Source organism: Argopecten irradians, chromosome 2 (genome assembly GCF_041381155.1).
Source record: "Argopecten irradians isolate NY chromosome 2, Ai_NY, whole genome shotgun sequence".
In the NCBI taxonomy this organism is placed as follows: Eukaryota; Metazoa; Mollusca; class Bivalvia; order Pectinida; family Pectinidae; genus Argopecten; species Argopecten irradians.
Genome location: NC_091135.1, coordinates 7,236,258 through 7,257,912, shown reverse-complemented (window position 1 = coordinate 7,257,912; position 21,655 = coordinate 7,236,258). Strand labels below are relative to the sequence as shown.

Here is a 21,655-nt window from a genome sequence, read left to right as displayed (position 1 = left end):
TGCTAGGCCTATGGGACTGACTCGATAGCTGTTGAACGGTGGGTGCTGGAAAGGTCCCGCCAAAAAACCTTTACTTATTTCTTTTTGAATTAATTCTGTCACGGTAGAAGCTTCCTGAATAGCTGACTTCAAATTTTTACATTCTTTAGTCTGTAATTCTAAACACGATCTTATCTTCGTATCGAAGCCTAATTCTAAACCTGAGCAGAGATAATTAACCCAATCTCTGTCTGGGTGATTAGAGAGTTCTTCTCTGAGTTTAATGACATTAATTGGAGTGGTAGCGGTTGAAGAGAGTCCAAAGTCTGTATTATTTGATTCTAACTCTTCATTACCCTCCAGTCACCGTTTCTTCTGTGGGCAAGACACTGCAGGATGGGCTCCATTCCTACATAGTTTACAGGCATGGCCGTGACCGGCACGTAGCTCTGAAACATTTCCCACTATTAAAATTATTGCATAGTTCAATGCCCTCCGCGACAACTCTCGATCTGCCGTATCGATCCATATCTCCACCTCGGGGTGTGGTTGTGTGTTGATCGGTCAACACTTGATGACTACGAGACATTTGATTTTGCTGATTTCCCTGTGATGGAAATTTGGTTTGTATAGAATTACCAAGCGAGATCGGACAAAAAGGGGTTGTGTGTGTGCTTGACCCACATGCACAAGCAAACGTTTTGGCCCCTGCCATCAAAATAGTTAAAAGCTGATTGTCTTTCAGGGCCCAGTTAACTTTCAAATTCAAATGGTGTAATGCATATGCGCTCCTATAAATATTCAAAATTAAAGTTTTAAAGCCAAATTCAAAACAGGTTAAAACTGTTGATAGGAAAATTACAATGAAATATTTGGGGTCTGGGACCCACTTCGGACACATTGATTAATCAAATGTCCCTCCTCTATCCCCAAGGGGCATAACTCGTACAGTCAAAAATGTAAAATCCATAAATGGGGCATAAGTCGAATACGTTTATATGCTTAAGAAAAGGACATCATTAACACAAACAAATACTTACAAAAATCTAATAAAACGAAACTTGTATTGGTGTTTCCGATGCATAAATTAAGCTAACTACTTAGCTACCTTGTATGCATCTACACACTTACGAGTAATAACTCAACAACCATATTGAATGATTAAGGCCACCGTCACAGAGGGTGACAGGGTATTTATTAAATCAACAGCAAATGATAATTCAATATAATACATGGCAAAACTTATGTGAAATACATATAAAACAATATTTGCTTCAAGAATTAATAAACCAAAAAGCCAAGGTGGGGTTTACAAAGTAAAAACCGTCAAAAAGACATTGAAAATGTCTTTCCCCACAGAACTTCGCGACGACGGCACTCAGAGAGTTAGAAACAAAACGTCTGAATGATAACGTTGATAACCACTTTCAAAAGCAAAGCAAAATCGGCAAGATTTATTTAGAATTAACTAAGAAATGGGCCATGACAACGTTAACATATTCTTGTCATTCAATGAGATGAAAATTGCTTCGTCAAAAGTTTTAAGTCATTTTGTTTTCATACATATTGCATTCTGCAGTTATTTAATTGAAAGGGTCTTCGATGGGATAGATTCGTTATTGTTAGTGACCTAATATAAAAAAAAATATTGGGTCTAAAATAAACATGTAACGGGCGAGGCGAACAAAATTATTTTAGACCCAATATTTTTCCGTATTGCGTCACTAACAAAGTCTGTAACTGATATAATTATATCAAAGTTTTCTCCTTGCTTGATGGAGTCATAGGGATATTTGACCGAACATATTGAAAATCCACATCGTAATCTACGTTTAAAAATTAGACAAATTGTTCTTGTATTACACAATTAACAAACAGACAGCGGAAACATCTACTTGGATAACATTTGTATTATTTTGATAAAGAATGAGTCTGAGTAGCAAAGACTGAAGTGGCTAATTTGATGTTCAGTTTTGTAGTTGGAAACAATGGTTTTCAAACACAATTAAAACGTACCTGTGATCTCATGTCCGTAATTGTCAATAACACGTTAGACACGAACTTACATTTATAGTTTTGTAATATTATGATATTTTCCACTTCATATTAATATCTGTAGGTAATTCCATCGTTGTTTACAGCTTTCAAAGCCACTGATTATAACAGTATATTATGAAAACGAGGTACATATTTATTGTCCAAATTTGTTTTATTGTGTAATGTGTTGCCACACCATGTGCTCACAAACGCACGTGTACCTATAATAATGGCGTAGCAAAGGCCGAGGCATACACAATAGAATATGTAAAACGTCATGTGCGGTACCGAGACAGTTTGATCGACAGCTGGCGATCCGTTAATTTGTGTGATGAGGAATAAGGCCAATCATTAGTTAATTTATACATAAATAGCTTGAAGTTGTGTTCTGATGACTTATGATTTTGATGAATTTCGTTTGAAAAATACACTAGATTGAAAAACCCTTACGAATTGTAGACGATATTGGAAGTCTCTATTTGAGACAGTCAAATTTTGCCTCTGACTTATTCTTTGTTCCCTCCTCGATCGCTGTGACCTTTAGTTCTGTGAATCCGAAATGTAAGGTCACAACAATTGTACGCTCTTTCCCTTTGGTTGTGTCTGGCATAGACACGCGTAATTCTCCTAATTTGCGACAACTCGGATTAAAAGTATATTCTGGATTTTCTTCTGTGGATTCATATACTTCCACTACAGATTCTGTGTCACGAGCACGTGCTGGTCTACAAACATGGTCAGCTTTTGTCTTACCCATAATAACTTGTTGGCCTATTTTCACCATTACTTTAAACACATCGGTGGACATTTCCTTTCCATCGCAAACATACCGGCTTTTACTGGGATGTAGTCTGTCGTTGTATGGTACACTGATACTGATACCGTATGTCCTCGGACTGGTTCGTTCACATATGGCTTGTGGGGCATGACCAAACATAACTGCTCCCTTTAACACCGCCATGCTTGCCTCAATCGGTTGGATAACAGTCTTTCCTGGGAACGATGTTTTAATTTTCCTCTTTATGAGACCCGACTCAGAAAACCCACCAACCATTAAAATGGTCGAAACACGCCGCATTGACGTCTTCTCGAAAATGCACTCGAGATGCTGAACTATGTTATTCATTGGTCCCTGAAAGAAATCAACCATCTGATGGCTCTGAATTTTCAGTTTCTCCTTTTTAACCTCAACCAGAGGTGAGTATACGGATCCTGACTCGGAAAGAGTTTTCGCTCTTATGCACTTTCTCGAAGCTATGCAGAAAGTTAATACCTACTCTGATCATGGCATGCTCTTCATCATTTGCGATTCTCTTTTTCATTTCAAACGTTCTCTCAAGTTCCAGTAGATCGGATTGATGATTCGTCTCGAAGTCTGCCCATGCCTCACGACCAACTAAGTCCTTCAAGAAGCTAAAGTAGGCATTATCAACGACGGTCCCACCCCAGGGTCCTCCGGAAGGTGTCTCTATTTCCTTTAATGTGCCGTTGAACGTGACTTCATGGCAAGTGACATCCACTGTACCGCCTGAAAAAAATGTATAACAATGCGTAAAGATTTTTAACGTACTTTTTTTAGTCTAGGACATAATGATTGACAAGTAACAACTCATTGCCGCATTTAACAAAAATAATTGCTGAAACAATCAACTATCATTTACTATTAAATAATTGTGTAGTAAATATTTGTATTACATAAACGATACGGTGACAATTGATCAGTAATATACCTATAAACAAGATCAATATTAAACTATTGAAATTCTCCGGGTATTTTAACCATATTAGAAATATTGCGTATAATTAGCGATAGTAAGTTATATATATATATATATATATTGTGTTTGTATGTACCTCCTATATCAAGAATAAGAAATTGTTCCCCAGGAGTAAACGCAGATAAATCTTTAGATCCACCTTCCTTTTCTTTTTTTAACCGTGATTTCCTTGCAGTAAAGAGCGGCTGCTTCTGGTTCTAATGCCAGTGTCAATTGTTCGTCTTGGATACCTGCCTGAAAAATTATTATTACATATGTTGGAAAGTAAATAGTGTAATTTTGAACATTATAATTATTTTTCTCTTTAAAACGCATTATTTATATCGTAAGAATGGATTAAATCAGTTAGGTCTTACGCCATAATTATCTCGTGTTTACGCGTTGAATATTAATAAATATACATTGTCAAATATTCATGCATCACCTCTATATTAAGACCACTTGCTTAATTAGAGAAGTTTTTGGGGGTCCAAAATGAGTAATTTAAATTGCCCTGTATATAAAGACCACTTGGTTATAAAGCCCTTTCTCTTGGTCCCTTAGGTGGACTTTAAAGACAAGCTTTTACTATGAAACTAGTGCCGTAAGCGTTATGATCAAAACTAGGTCTAGCATATATATCAATTAGAATCCCAAATAGTAAGCAGTTTATAAGGTAAATGATGATTAGTTCACAAGGAGAGATAAATTAATGCTGTTTAAACATGCTAAGAATTGATACTTTGTGTGATAATATGCTGCGAACAAACCATAACAACATTTACAACACTTATTATTTAATTCATATAACGACATGTTAGACATACTACCAATTCTTGTTTAATCATAGCGAAATGTGTGTTTCCGACAGAAATAAGTATAAGTGTTGAATAGCAAAGCAAAGGGCATTTCTGTTGTTACCAAGCGGACCACTTCAATTGAATTGTATTTTACAGTTTGCAATTATTTTCCAAACGGTACCCCGATACCAGTAATGGTGTCCTCGATTAGATTAGATTAAATTCCATTTTGCGTTGAAATGAGATAAGTAACGTGTTAAAACGACATAACTCTTTTTTTAGATTTCGTTTTAAAAATATAAATAACGCGTTTAAATGAAAAAAAGGCTTTTTAAATGATGCCAACATGCTTTCGTACGTATGTGTATATGGTAGGCCCATATACAAGTTATAGAAAGACAAGAGATACGTCAAACACACAAGCATAGGAAGCTTACAGAAGATGTCATGTCATGTCACGATTCATTGAAGAAAGTAACGCCGCTTTTAAAGCATTTATCAAAATAACAGCAACATATTGCTATGATGTTTACTTGCAATCAGGATGATTGGACCAAATGGTTTGTTTGCTCGGAATTATATATGTAACAAAACATGAATGTTCATTTCACATCACCAAGGTGAGTTTAGTCCGTTAGCATTTCCCTCTTGACGATTATTTATGATAAGAAGTCAACATTTTCCTATAACTCAGTTTGTTTTTCTCATATAGGTTTTGGAAATAGGATTTCGTATCAAAGTTAAAAATGAAATAAAAATGATATGATGGTGTGATTGAATTTGAGCTTTTGAGAATCAAAGATTGTTATTTAATTGGAATTTCACTGTTTTGATCATCCATACGAAAACAAATCTGGGGTCAGTGTGTTTAATGTTTTGTATCGTTAAAACAATTGTTCTTTTGCAGCATTTCTTTCTAACTACACTGAACGTATTTTAACACTATCAAAAAGAAAACCATAGGTTATTATTTCACACTGAATTGTTTCCATCATAGTAAACTTTGAGAAAACTTTTGAATGGTGGTAATTGTGTAAAATATTTGTAACTGAAGAAAAAATACTTATTCATCTGCTTTAGATTGGAAATATAGCATTGCTATTAAAATATCACACATGCGAAATCACCGCAGAATATATTTCATACCTGTTTTGCAGCTTCACGCATGAACTGCTTTGCTGCATCTGACCAGATTGCTGGCACGGTTAATACCCAATGGACATCATCGGGAGTCATATTCATGACGGCATCCATCAGGACCGACAGAAAATGTTGTTTTAGATAACCAATTGCGGCACTAAATATATCTATGGCAGGCATCGTTTGACCCTATGAGTCTCTAAGTGTCAGTCCCCTACCTATTTTTTTAATGGGTCGTGCACACTGTAACATAAAAAAATATAATTACTGAAATGAAATTGAACATAATGATATCGATCACATAATCTACCTGATATACAGCGACTTCACCCATTGTAAGCTTTGTTTACATATATGTGACTAGAGTAATATAACACGAAACACTTTTCAATGACTGGAAATTCATCTTCAGAAATCATTAACTTGCAAATTGGCGTCAGCTGTCTTTGAAATTCTTCAAAACGTAGATCATAGACATCATGTGATTAAGAGTGATAACATTTTTTTTTCATTCGATATAAGATTTTATAAAAGTCGCCTGAATAAAAGTCTGAGAATCATTTCCTAAAATCTCGAATAAAATTAACACTCATTAGATACGTTTAACTTTGTCGTATGAATAGTTATGTTTTATGTGCATAGCTCAGTTCCCACAAAACATTTATTACTTATGGGTGGCTTTTTTGGTTCGCCACCCTTTTTATAGATTCTATTTTTTATGTTCATAATTGAGTTTATATTATGTAATGTTTTGTATCGCAAGTTTGTGCTGATTGTTCAGTTATCCAGTAGTTCTGGATATGCTAGTCAATTAATAAATTGACAATCCTTCTCAATTATGGTTTCTGTTATATATTTCATTCCATATCACATCTATATAAAACGGAGCTTCAGCAGCATCCAGTGAAAATAATATAGTATATTTTGCGGAGAGAGAGCATAACAAAACATTTGTTACTTAACAGAAATAATGTTGGATTCATTTCCGTAGTTACCAGAACAACTACAAATGGCAGTTTAATTTATACACTATTGATTTTTATTTTCAAATATAATAAGGTTATGGTTGAATACCGTGGTATTAATCTTTGATAATCGTTTTAGTAAGAGACGATGGACAATGCCGTCTTATGCAAAATTCGAACATTGTGCAAGACTTCATTAACATATCAGACTCAATTTTGTTAAACATAAAATGAATATTAAAATAAAGATCTCGCGCACCATTAAGTTCAGTTATATTAAACGGTTTTTTTTGTTTTTTTTTTAAATCGCTGTATTAATAATAAAACAAAATATATCTAAACTAATAATTAAGATTCGTGATATCAACCTTAATTTATGTTTTTGTCTATTGGTCGTATAATTATGTTTGTACCTCAGATTTCATTTCACGATAAAGACTCATCTTTAACCGTCTGAAGAATCTCCATCCGTCCTCCTCCTCGTCGTCCATGAGGTCATTGTAAGCTGCTTCAGCCGCAAACCCAAATGAATGAAATGTCCGATTTGTTTCAAACAAGATGGAAGTAGGAGCTGGTAATATTTCAAAACAATACCTATGAACATAAGCTTTCAGCACCACAGACAACTATAGTGAAACGCTTTATATCTGTACGCGTCATTTTTCGTGAGAGATAATTTTGTACAAGTTTCGATGGGATTTAAATGCGTCGGAAACATTGACACAGTATTACAAACACGCAATAGAAAACACAGAATTGATTTCTTAACAGATTCACAAATGTTTGATATTGAATGATACAGTATTACACATTATATCTCAAGAACTCAAGAAAAATCGACAGAATAATTACTTTATCAATACAACACTGTAGGAGACATTTTCATATTTCAGATCCTACGGAAACTCATTTAGGTAAAGATATTAAAATAGTAAAGTCAAAACAATAAACGATTCATACTACCTTTATATGAAACAAATTGAGATTCCTTATCTTTCCATTGCTGGTTTGTATGAATAGTCGGTGGGTCCTTGTTGAATTCATCTCTGAAGGAATAGGCATAGCCGGAATAGGTTGTACCGAAATCTTTGGCTGCCACAACCAAATGACTACCTGCTCGGCTAGCCATCGTCAGCTGCCAGGTTTAAGGTCTGAAAATGGTGTCACCTTTGGTACAGTGTACAAGTACATGTAGTTTTGTAAAATAAAGTTCCTTTCATGTAAAAATAGAAACTATTGCTTTATTTTTTTTTTGTTAATTATGGTTTGGTGGAAGTGGCTGGATAAAGGTTCTTAACAGTTTCTGTGATGATTCTATCTGTTTTCTGTATTGGTCAAATTGGTAATTATTGCAATTCTGACATATGCGAATAATGGAATGTACATAAGCGCACATTCGATTGTTATCAATATCACAACAAAATATGTACATAAAACTAGAGGGGTTCCAAAAAAATAAGATAAGAGACAGGCGTTCGTGTATTGCGATATGATCGTGCATTTTTATAATGCAAATACAATGAGGTTCTTTTGTATTTCTCTTGTCTCCGACTGTCTTTGCGCACTTTTTAGTAAAATACATGCAGAGATATGACATGTAATAAATCAATCTCAAAATATAATTAGAGTTTAAGTGGAGTTGTGGAATAAAAATAAAACTGATTCTAATGTTTTGCATCTCGTAGCATGACCATGGTTGAAACCTTATCTCGTGTTTTATTTGTTCCGATAAAATTAGGACACCTATACTAGGTATACTGTATACATATATGTCTAAAGGTGAAGTATTGATCGTAAGACATGATATAAAGTGTAGCTGTTTTACGATGTACTTTCGGTTTGCTTGTATCTAACATAAACATTATTTTGGCAAACGATTTTATTTGAATATATTCATATATAATATATATATTTATATATGTTTTTTTTTCATTAAAATGTAATATTGTGTGTGTATAAAGATACTGTTACAATGTGAAAGTTAATTTCTTCAAAATAGTATGCATGATACATATAAAAATCACTGGACTTTGTTTTGAATAATGTATCAAATATTTTTTTTAATATGAATTGACTAATGATTAGTCAATGAAACTACCTACCTGTACCTTAGTAACATGCCTTTCTGTTAATGCAGATTTACTAAAAGAATTAACATCCGTGTTATTGTAACCGGGATACCATTGTTGATCATATGTTTAAGTTATCTCCCTTTAATTGTGTTTTGGGTGTACACTTGCAATGTTTGGTTCATATTAGAGATACCTCATCGGCGTCCATGGAGTACTCCCAGAATGTCCATACCTAGAAAGATAGCAGAAATCAAGGCTAATAATAAAAGAGCACACTGCCTTTTTTGTTTCATAATTTTGTCGCCACCTTTGAAAAGCATTTGGATAATTCGTGGTTGTTATAATTAAGTGTGGTTATGCTTGGTCTTCTGATAAGGTATGTATGAATATGGTAACAATCGGCCTATACTTCATTTGTATACCCTTGGTATTATCTTAATCTGAATCCATGCAAGAAGTATTTATAATTTTTAATGAGATTCAATAATGTACAAATATATTATAGATGAATAAAAGAGAGTAAAATCGCTTGATAGTATTTTGATATTTTCTGAATATAATGTTTACTAAATTTTCAATGCAATGTTTCAAGTTAAAGTTAGAGGGTATTTTTCGTATTGATAAATGTTAATATTCCTGATATAAAACATAATTTCAGCCTAATTTTTCAAAATATTAATCATATGTTAGGATAATTTTAATAATGCACCCTTTACCCTATTACCTGTGAATAGTATATGAATGTTGAATCTGTAATTATTGTTTAACCCGCGTTCTCGCTATCTATCAAACGTTATGAAGCGTAAATTTTCATTAACTTTTGATCTATATGAGCATGCGGACTAAGGTGTTCCAAATAGCAGTTTCCCGAAGCATAATAATTATATATAAAACGTAAATACCGACAGTTGTGTAGCAAATGAATTGGTAGACGTTGTCAGACTATCTATAACTGCTCAAGATAAAAAAAAAAAAGATAAAGAAAGTCATGTCCTCAAGATGGCGTTCACTTTTATAGGCTTACCTACAGTTCTGTGTTTTTTTTTAAACTGTTTCATTTTACAATATTTACCTATTAAGAAATTTAAAAACTAAACTGCATTTCTGTTGAAAGCTTTATACGCAATCTGATTAAAATACAGATCCTTATTATCACTACGTTTGATAAGAGGATCTGAGAAAATTCCATTAGGGGTCATGTCCAGGTGACCTTTGAAAATGGCCAATCAAATTGCTACTTGCAAAATTTTGACAGTGAATTTCAGGGGACGAAATTGTTTGAAAAAACCTGTCAGAATTATTTTGGTTTACGTAGTCATCTCGCCCAAAGATCACAACAAAGCTTATTGTGTATATTTACTGCGACGAAATATCGTTTTCAATTGAGGTAGCAAGGTGTAGAAAAAAGATTTGGTATGATTCCACGTGGTTTAAAGGTCATCTGGACGTGACCCCCTATGGGATTTTGTCAGATCCTCTATTTAACGGAGTGGTTATAAGGATCTGTGCTTTAATCAGATTGACTTTCTATCATTTACTGATATCTTTACCGGAGTTGTCGCCATCTTTGATGAAGCTTGGGTTGCGTAGCGACAGTATCTAATTATAAGGGGTCGGGGCTTATCGGCAGATATCGGATTCGGGTAGTCTTATGTTGCCCGCGCGTTAGTTGACTATCACTGAGCCAGACGGCAAAACAGCAAAATGATTCTTCACTGTTATAGATGATATATATTTTCTTGTTAATTATTAATTTGTATTTAATTTTGGTTTTGGAAAGGTAGTGGGCCTTTGGTGTTGAGTAAACAAGGATCTATCGAAATTTTCTTTTAACCACAAGTACGCTTCTTTGTATTCAATCCTTTACAATATACTCTCCTGCACGTTTTGGCAGTAAATTTGTCATAATATTACGTATCATGTTTCGTTACGCCATGTCTGAAAGTATATAAACTACGAAATATAAAAATATATAAAAAAAACTCGTTTTAAAATGATTCAATCTTTTATTTGCAAATACAATATTAATGGTGAGACTAGTTTAATATCAACACCGTATACTGTTGCATTATTGTTTATTGATAAAAACAATAGTTTTTTATTTTTAATATTATGCAACAGTTTTTTTGTTTAAAACGCCAATACATAATGTATACGCGAAATTGCACTTAATCCAATATGACCATTGCAAAATACTTGTAATCCACTGTAACCATTGTCCATAGATAGATGTTGTCTTTGTTCCAACTAACCACCAATGAGAGCGTTTCCCAATCGAACTGTCTTCCATCCCTCAGCCGCTATTGGAATATATCAATGAAATCTATATATCATCAGCATTGATATTATACTTAACACATAATAACCGTTTATAAAAAATAATATAAATTCCCGAAAAAGTACATGTATATGGATAATATACCAAAAAATAGGTAAACCAATATCTACGTTCCCAATGGCAATTGCCATAAAAGTCAATTTGATTTCTTTACAAAAAAAAAAAAAAGACAAAAAAAGAAAGAAAAGTTAATAATGATAAAAAATGAAGTCATAAATCCGTGTTGCGTTTCGTGTATGAGAGCGCATATTTGTTTCATACCCAATAAACGGTACAAAATATAACATGGAAGACCACATGGCATTTCCTACTGATGAAGGATAGTGAAATTAGAAGAAATACGGACCATTAATACTTGCATTGTATTTAGATTATTAAAGTTTAAGTTTTTGTGAAATCAATAATTCGGTTGTGTATTTTTCACCATTACATACCCATGTTGACTCGAGAAAGAAAAAAAGAATCGTGTTCTTTTCCAAAACACCTTATTTTAGCATCATTATATTTCCCCCAGAATTTGTTTTAATCTTATGGGTTTTTTTTAAAATTATCTTGGATAAGTTAATGTTTGGATAAGTTAATGTTTGGATAAGTTAATATTTAAGGTTTTTGTTAAACAAACAAAAATAATAAAAACATCTTAAGAGTATCCGAGATTATGTCAATACGTAAGTTGAGAAGCCGCATGAAAGCAATTAATAATTAACGTTTATAAGAGTACTATATTTCACATTTTATATACATGTAAATTGTTTTGCCATTAGTTTCTATGGACAGTTTCATTTAAGCAAACGAACAATTCTACAGAGAAGTAAAAGCCAAAGAAAGAAACTTACGAGTAAGAATTATGCAGGTGAACATTATATGCATTCCACCAAGTTGCTGGCATGTTTTCTTTGTGATTCCGACAATACGGTAACCCTTGAGAGAGCCCACCAACTGGTCGATAACCGATTTCTCTGTAGAAATTGGTGCAGCGATGGGTACAGGTGTCGTAGTATCATTTCCTGTTGTTGTATCTTTTAAGGCCGAGCCTGTATTTGGAATTTAAATAGTATATCCATAAAATATTTAAACCAATGGTAGGGAATGGGGCTACAGGATGACCCCTACTTTGCGTTTGGTGGTACAATGTATTTGGCTATTAAGCACCCTGAGTACTCTTGCTACCGCGTAAATAATAAAGAATAAAAGAGATATCAGTCGATTGACCAGTGAAGATATTTGATGGGCATGCCCACAAGCTGAATATTCTAAAAGCAGAGGTAGGTGTGAGCCATGTTATTCTTAATCGGTTTGAAGTTAAATGCATTTTAACAACGTCATTAATCGTATAAACACATAAAGTGATTTATTCCTGTGTTCATTATCTTCCAAAATAAATTCAGCTCAATGCACAACTGGAACTGGAGAAACTGAAAAGCTACTTTTCAAGATGACGATTGTAGTCGCCATCCTTGGTGTATCATGGATCTAAAACTAACGACACTTTGTCAGGATCATTAAAGCGTCAATTCTGGAAAGTTGAAGATCAACGCCCTTAGATGGGTCTTGAGAAGACGATAAAGATTTGAAATATGTAATGATATATTACTTACCACAAGCGAGCTTCACACAAAGAACGACCGCGATAACCGCTACGAGAGCTCGTCTTGATTGCACCATTGTTTGCCGCTGTAGCTATCCACCTGGTATACCACCACCAGCTCATACAGCTGGTATTTGTACCTCTCGATGGATACCTGACAGAGCCACGTGACAATGTCATTCCAGGGTTCTAATCCTATAGAATTAATTAATCACAATTCTCTTGGAAATGTGGCACTATTTCACACTGAATGCAAACTAGAGAGGACATTAAATTGTACATCATGTAATTCGAGACAAAGTGTTAGAATCATACCTTTACCGAAAGTAATTAAGGTTATTTGTGAGTAGGATCTCTATTTACCTTCGCTCTAAATCTAAAATTTCCTACAAATATTTTATGCAGATTTTCACAGTAAACTCACCGCTGTTGATGTCATGGTTTTTTTTTATCAAAACTGTTTGTTTGTTTTAAGTTATTGGTTGTGCGTTATCATTTTACTCCAAATCTTTTAATTGTATTTTAAGTCTTTGTATTTTTACCTTTTTGTTTTCAAATATTTTCTTTGTTAATTGCATTTCTGTAGCAATGGCAGTTACTATCTACTTTGGAATATGTATTTTGTTATTGTGACAACCGAATATCGCATGTAACCTGTGGTAATATGTTGCACTATTTGAAGGCATAATTCCGTCTTTGCATACTATAGAGTTAGCTCCCTTGTGGGTAGGTGTCGATTGTTACGTCATTATTTTGTGAGCGCAATTCACGTCGTTTTCTCAGAAACGTATGACGTTACGCTCCCAAACACATGACGTCACAATCCTAGCCTAGCTTTGTTTGTTTGTTTGATTTATTAACGTCCTAAATCAAAATGGAGATAGTGCATGTGTCCCCCTTGTAGAATGGATGTCTGGAGATTGAAAGTCGACCGTATGTTAACGATACAATTTCCTTTCCGGAAATGACCATCCAATGACACCATGTTAAAACTTCACAAATGGGGACTGGTGCAAGAACACTCAAACGAACATCCTGGTCCTATGGTATTCTTCACCTCCTGTTGCAAATGCCAGGCACTGGGACTGGGCTGTGGTGAGCGACAGGCTCAGGATCCACCAAAAGTTGTAGTGATGGCTCTAATATCATTGAATATGAAAAGCCGATAATAATCAAGGATTAATCCTAATGGATACTGATAAATGTATCGTTAACGGCTAATCCACTACAAGTCTAACGTAACACCCATTAACAAATCCGTTATAAAACAAGAGGCCCAGAGGGCCTGTATCGCTCACCTGGATTTTGTTTTTGTTTTTTGTAATTTATCACAAAGACTCGTACAATTAGAAAAATTAGTAAAATTGACTCCAAAATTTGTTTAATTTTGAATCCCAACCATATAATGATGCTATACATACCATACAAATATGTTATCCAATACAAAGGTTCAGAGAGGAAGTAATTTATATGAAAAAAATAGCCTAATTGACCTTTTTGGCCTCGCGTCTAAGGCCCCAGGGAGTCAGCCCTATATTTTTTTACAATTTTAAAATGCTACTATTGCATTATGAGTGCTCTTCCATGCTGAGTTGTAGAGAAGAAGACGTTTATATGATAACAGCAAAATTGCTCCCTTTCGACCCCGCCCTCAGCCCCCGGGGGAATCAGTCCCATCATTTATACAATTTTGAATCCCCACCCTATAAGGATGCTACCATTGCATTATGAGTGCTCTCCCATGCTTAGTTACAGAAAAGAAGTCGTTTAAATGGAAATAGCCAAATTGACTCCATTTGACCCCACCACTCAGGCCCCCGGGGGATCAGCCTCATCATTTGCACAATTTTGAATCCCCACCTTATAAGGATGCTACCATTGCATTATGAGCGTAATCCCATGTTTAGTTACAGAGAAGAAGTCGTTTATACGGAAATAGTCATATTGACCACTTTTGACCCCACCCCTCAGGCCCCCGGGGGGTCAGCCCTATCTTTTGCACAATTTTGAATCCTCGCCCTATAAGGATGCTACCATTGTATTATGGGTGCTCTATATATATATCCCATGCTTAGTTGCAGAGAAGAAGTCATTTATATGGAAATAGCCAAATTGACCCCTTTTGGCCTCGCCCCTCAGGCCTCTAGGGGGTCAGCCCCATCATTTGTACAATTTTGAATCCCCACCTTATAACGATGCTACCAATGCATTATGAGTGTTAAATCATGCATAGTTTCAGAGAAGAAGTCGTTTAAATGGAAATACCCAAATTGACCCCTTTTGGCCCCGCCCCTCAGGACCCTGGGGGGTCAGCCCCATCATTTGTACAATTTTCAGTTAGTAGCCCATAAGGATGCTACCAGTCAAATTTTGTTGAAATCCGACCAGCGGTTATTTCGATTGTTGACGGACGGACGGACGACGACGACGGGACGACGGACGCCGGACGCCACGGTATGGCATAAGCTCATGGTCGGACCAGGTGAGCTAAAAATTCTTTAAATATTTTTTTCACTACGTTGTTTATATGGTGTATGAGTAGTATTTATTCCCGGTGTGTCCCTACCGAGCTTATAGGGTGTGGTGTAAAATGTATATTATATTTCACTCAAGTTTATGTTTTAGAGAGAACATTCTGCACCATCGTCATCGCTGATAGTAACAGATCATGGATAAATATAAACTTACATATTTATTCCAGGTGAGTCCCTACCGAGTTTAAAGGGTGCGGTGCAAAGTGTATATTATATTTCACATTTCACTTAAGTTTTTGTTTTTAGTGAGAACATTCTCATCATATAGTAACAGATCGTGCGCCAGTAAGTGACAAATACCGCAAACACACTTCGAATTAGGCAGCAATAAACTTTACTGTGTTTCTTCTGATGAACAAGAGGAAAACGAGGTCGCACTATAATAATATAACATAGGATCCGGAACCAGGTTATATATCCGGATACACAATTACTGTCGTAACCACTTTTTATTAAACTCTATGAATGAAATTAAGTCACTAAATGAAGTGAATACAGAGGTGAACTTGATATTTAAGATGATCAATATCAAACTTATAAACTCAGTCAATTAGTAAAGCAAATTCACACAACTACGGTTTCTTGACCATAAAAATAATAATACACGAAAGGAAAAGTTCCACTCCCAAAAATGTTCATGTGTATATGACAAAGTCATCAAAGTGTTTTGGGAGTTTAAGTTCACGTGTTGGTCGAGAGTTCATTGGAGGCTGAGTAACGGGCAAGTCTGTTGCATTTGGAGAGCCCAATTGGTCTACGTCATATGCAGACATGTATCGCCTTGAGGGTCAACTATTTCAACTGCATAATCAGGTTGAGGAATATTGTCCGGTGGCTGGGATATCGCACTTAGAATATCTGGGACTTTGGGCGGCCGTGGTTCGAGTGCTTTCATAGATGTTGTCAAGTCGAATTCTTCGTCGGTCGACGCGTCGATGATCGGGAAAGCGTCCAGAGTGCTTGTCGCGTAGGTGGTGGTTATCTTATAACAGTCCACAAGTTTCACACGGTAAGAGGAAGATCGGATTTTGTTACCTATAAATTTGTGGATATTGCACCACTCTCCCTCCACTTTGACAACAAGATATCTATCCCGTGCTTTGTTTTTGTTCTTGTCATGATGTAGGTAGACTAGGTCACCAACGCGGATAATTTGACGAGGTGGTTGTAAGCCAGACGGGGCCTTACATTTTTCACTGTACGAGTGGTTTGTCTCTCTGGCTTGTTTCTGCTGCAATGCGAGAATTTCATCGTCCAAGGGAACTTGTTGGTTGAGGAATTGGTCGCGTTGAGACAACATTTCTCTTGATGATAGACCAAGGCTACGAATGCGTGTGTTGACTCGAGCAGTAGCGAGAGATAGTTGTAAGGGTGTCACCATTCGGCACAATGGATCCTCACGAAGACTTTCGTTCTCGAGCTCCTGAATAGCTCTTTCAGCTACCGGGTTTTTGTTGATGTTTTTCGCGTTACCGACTTCGATCGTCATGCGGTACTTTGCTAGAAGCTCATCGCCCACCAAAGATTTGAGTCCTGGAGCAGCATCAGTTCTTATAACTGCAAAGGGACCATCCAGCGGACAGATAGGAATGCACAACTGCAAAATTCCATCTCGGAGAGTGTCTCGACGTTCGTCTACAATGAGCATTGTTGAGGTGTATGAAGTTACACACTCACGAACGAGCAGAATGAGTTGTCGTTCCCGCTTGATAACATCGGCTGCGAACTGACTGCCGACTGCCGCGGGAGGATCGGAGGACGTTTGAGTGACTACGAATGTCGGTGCTGTCTTTAGTGAAGCACATTGATGACAACCCTCAGAAACGCGGTGGATAGCAGTATCCGTATCTAGAGCGTAAAAGTATCTATACACAACTGTTTTGAGTTGATGGTGTGAAGGATGTCCTAATCTGATATGGAGAGCTGTGAGTAATCCGTCGAGAACCTGTCGTGGGACGATAATGCTGTTGGTTGATTTCGCAAAAGGAGTATTTCGTTTAACAACCAGCAGTCCATCTCTAGAAAGCGAAGCTACGTTTAAGTAGCGTTTGACGTCACGTATGTTGGTTAACTTTTTTGATGGGCGTGTGCCTTGTTTGAGATGTGCACATGTACGACGCAAATCGCTACAGTCTGATTGAATGGCTAGCCATGCTGACCGACTTATGAATGGCATAGCTACAGATCCATTGACAATTTCACTTGACGAGACACTACGTACGACCACTTCTGATGACATGTTGACAAAAGTGCAGATCTGACATATGGGTTCTTCACAAGGCGGTGCGTTGCGACTCGAGAAATCAGCAGGCAGATTGGCAGTGCCTGCTACATGTCGAATTGAAACCTGGAACCGACTGGCAGTTGACAGGAATGTTGTCACACGAGTGCTAGCAGAAAACTCGCCACGAGTTTTTCGAAGGCTTGTACACATGGTTTGCTGTCTGTGAGGATACAAGTATTTACGGATGACTGGATGATATATGATGAAAAGTGTTTGATAGCAGCAGCAATGGACAATGCTTCTATTTCACATGGGAGCCACTTGGCCTGGTTTTTCCGGAGCTTTGCGCTAAAGAAACCACTAAGTTGGGTTTTTCCGTCGCGCGTGATGTAAAGTGTGGCGCCTAAGCCGGGATTTCTGACTGCTCCATCTGTTACAATCCAGAGTTGGTCATCCGATCGTGGTAAGGTGATGGTGCGGTTGGAGAGTAAAGCCTGCTGTGCCGTTCTGAACGCGTCTCTCAGTTCATCTTTTGATTCACGTCCTGCTACTGCGTCATCCAGGGGAGACATGAGTTTCGAACAGTCCTTGAGTACCCTTGCCATAACTTTGTAAGCTACGATGAAAGATCGGAGTCAACAAACGTTGTGGGGTGCGGAACATGTGGAGAGAGCGGAGATGCGATGTGGACTTGCACGGATTGTTCCGAGGCACCAGGTCCATCCCAAGATCGAGGTTTGTTTGGGCGCGATAACTGTTTTGGGTGCGGACAGGTTCAACCTACTGTGACGGAGTGCCTGGAGAACATCAATCCAATTTTGCAACAGTTCTTGTCATGTGTTTCCACCACAGTAAAGATCGTCAGCGACTTTGGCTATACATCCCTTTTCGACACGATCTCCCAGGACACGACAAGTAAGTTCCTCTAGGGCTGTTTCTGACCCAGGCATGCCCATGGCACACCTTGCGTACACACGGACACCCTTGAATGGGGTCTCTACAACACAGTATTTCATTGATTCGCGAGACAAAGGGATTTGGTAAAACGCCTTTGTGAGGTCTGTGGTGATGATGTACTTCCACTGCGCGATCTGACGTAAAGTAGAATCCACATCGGGCATGAGGGCTGGCTGTGGTTTGGCATATCGACCAACATCAGCGAAAGCAGTGACCAATCGGTGACCCCCTTGTGGTTTCTTTACCAGAAAAGAGGGATTAACATATTCCACAGCGATATTGATGTCCTCAGGACGCTTAAAAACACCCATATTCTCAAGTTCATCAAATTTCTCTTGGAGTTCTACGAGTTGGTTTCGTGAATATTGTGGGACCCTGCCTTTGCGCTGTGGAGGCTGGACGGGACCCATATTAACATGTGCTTGGAATGGTCCGACGGCACCGTTGTAGCCTTGAAATGTTGGATTGAAAACGTCATCAAACTCTAGCTGTATTTTCTCAAACTCTGCTTTGACGTTTCGTGGCAAAATGTTATCGGGGTCTAGTTTGATACGGGAGTGACGTGCTGAAGTAGTAGATGTTAAGTTAGGCGCAGTGCTGATATGGTAAGACGGGGTGACTTCGGATGATGTCGTGAGATCTGGTGACGTTGTATTCCTAACAACACAGACATGATCGTTCTTTTTCACATGTTTAGGATTGTCTGATAAATTTGGTATTCTGATTTTTCCCGCAATGGCTATCACAATTGAAGGTTGCGGCCAGACTGAGTGGCTATCACTGATTATCTTGTGGGGCTCCACGGCGACTTCTTGATCACGGAACTCCTCAGGAAGATCAATTTCCAAGTAATCGCCTGGCCAGACGGTGGAATGAGATGTGGCGCGTATTATTCGCCGAATGGTGTGTTTGTCTGTTGGCGATGGAGGCGACCGATAGGGGTAAGACAACTTGTCTCCTATCATACATTGTAATTTGGCGTTTTGCGGGGCGGACGATTACATCGTTTGCTTCCATGAAAGGAATTCCCGCGAGAACGTCCGAATCTAGATTTTCGACAACAAGACCTTCGAAATACAATTCAGTTCAGTCGCGACAAAATGAAGCTCGTGTTTCACCAAGGACTTTCAGCGGCGAATAACCGTCGGCTTGGTTTGCGGTCTGAGAAGTTTTTGTAACCTGCAATCCCAATCGAGCTGCACATGATGCACGCATCATATTTGCACTTGCCCCACTGTCAATCGTAAGGCGTACCACATCATGAGAATGGAAGACGTCCATGTAAGGCGATTGTTGGACCAGAACTCTTCCAACGATAAAGGGCTGAGGTTGTGTTTCCTCAATCTCGTCATATGACTCGGAAATGTCATCTTCGATGCTGATAATTTGTCTGGCTCGAGCAAAAAAAATGTTTGTCCTGTGTTGGGAGGAAGCTACACTTACTGAGGAGGTGATTACTGACTCTTCCTTCAGCTTTACAAAGAGGGCAAAGTTTAAATGGTTTTTTCATATGTAGCGCCTTTTGAGAAGGCGTGAACTGTTTAGGACGATGGTAGGAGACCGCTGTTCGCATAGCTCTGGCATCCTCATTGGTCTGAAGTTCTTCACGTAGGGATTCCAGGGCTTGAGAAATTTCAGGCTTTATTGACGCCAGAGTTCGTGACCGAAGTTCCGTGCCATACCTCTGTTTTACTAGTTTTGGAAGGTCGGCATGGATGAGTCTCAGCCATGTCAAGACAACAAAATTTTCAAGGGACGGGGACATTTCCTCATCTTCATCAATCTCCTCGCCGTGATGGGCGATACCAGAGTCGCGTCGTAATAAATTGTCTTTTGCAAATGCCATCAATCTTTGGTACAAGTCCTCTGGCCTTTCGGTTGGTTCTAATTTTATGGCACAAAAGTCAATGAGGTGCCCTCCTGTTGATTGGAAACCGAAATGGAGGCGGATTTGTTGCCAAATGAAAGAAATGGATGTTGAATTCTTAACAATGGTGTTTCTGGCAATGATCGGGGCATAGTTGGCAATTTGGCCTAACATTAACTCTAAAGAAGTCACTTTTTGCTCACGAGTTTTCCTTACCGCCCTTGGTAAATCCTCGCCGTCATTTACGAAGCCCCTGTGTGGTGTGTTTCTTGATTTTTTTAGCCAATGAACACCGTCAACGAGGAAAGGGGCAAAGTTTGGGTCAAGGGAGAGTGTATAAATAAGGTTTTGTTTCCAGTTCTCAAAAGAATTGACAGTTTCTGTTTTTGTAAGACACCATTATTCGGAGCCCTTTGCGCCATCGTTCAAATCGAGCATGTAAACACAGCAGTAATTACACTGCGGTGCGGTTATACTGTCACCTGTTTTGTTGTGATGATAATTAAATGTTTCTGAGTTCGTAGGACGCTGCCACCACGCCAGTAAATGACAAATACCGCAAACACACTTCGAATTAGGCAGCAATAAAGTTTACTGTGTTTCTTCTGATGAACAATAGGAAAACGAGGTCGCACTATAATAATATAACATAGGATCCGGAACCGGGTCATATATCCGGATACACAATTACTGGCGGTGGATAAATAGAACTTCCATATATCGTCAATTTTACGACTAAGGCTAGAGTAGTGAACAAAGTCAAAAACGTTCATCTGTGGAACACGTTAAAGCCGCTAGTCCACTAATCCTCCCAATATTTATAGGCTTTTGTTTTTCTTTTTTTCTTAATTGGCCTGTGTATTAGGAAAAAAAAGAAAAAGAAAAAACCTAATTATATAGGCAGGTTTAGCGGACTAGTTAAAGCCATCTAATATAACTGTTTTATAACATGTTTCAATTATCATGGCACACGTCTCATTTCATAAATGATTTGTTACTCAAATACCCATCATGATGTAACATGCAACCCGAGTAATATAACATTTGTTATACAATATTGTGTTAACTTATATAATTAATATCCCATTTTGATTAATAAATGACCCTTTGATGTGAAAATTTTAAAAAGGACTATATAATAATTCAATTTTGCTTGTTACGAGCATTTTCATTGGCTTAAAAATTCACTTTATCAGCCCATGAAGGAAACAATGGCGTCGCCGTTTGTAACGTTGCTTCTGATTGGATGAGATGACGGCGTAATGATTTCATAGACAAAAGAGTCCCAAAATGAATTTTGAATATTGAAGAGATTATCTGTAGTAAATTGAATTACAAGGAATAATTTGAATAGACTTTTTATGTTATGGAGATATAACACAAACTCTGAGTGTACT

The 21,655-nt window shown here is 37.4% G+C and overlaps 1 protein-coding gene and 1 pseudogene across 1 annotated transcript; both read right to left on the bottom strand.

Annotated features, from left to right (window-relative positions):
- Positions 1-785: 785 nt before the first annotated feature.
- LOC138316402 (heat shock 70 kDa protein 12B-like) lies at positions 786-8,936 on the bottom strand (annotated as a pseudogene).
- A 1,806-nt stretch (positions 8,937-10,742) lies between these two features.
- Positions 10,743-12,777, bottom strand: LOC138316870 (uncharacterized). The gene is made up of 3 exons (XM_069258519.1): positions 12,687-12,777; positions 11,925-12,122; positions 10,743-11,050 (listed from the first exon to the last, which is right to left on the bottom strand). The coding sequence occupies exons 1-3, from the start codon at positions 12,751-12,753 to the stop codon at positions 10,998-11,000; spliced, it is 318 nt and encodes a 105-aa protein (XP_069114620.1). The 5' UTR covers positions 12,754-12,777; the 3' UTR covers positions 10,743-10,997.
- Positions 12,778-21,655: the final 8,878 nt, after the last annotated feature.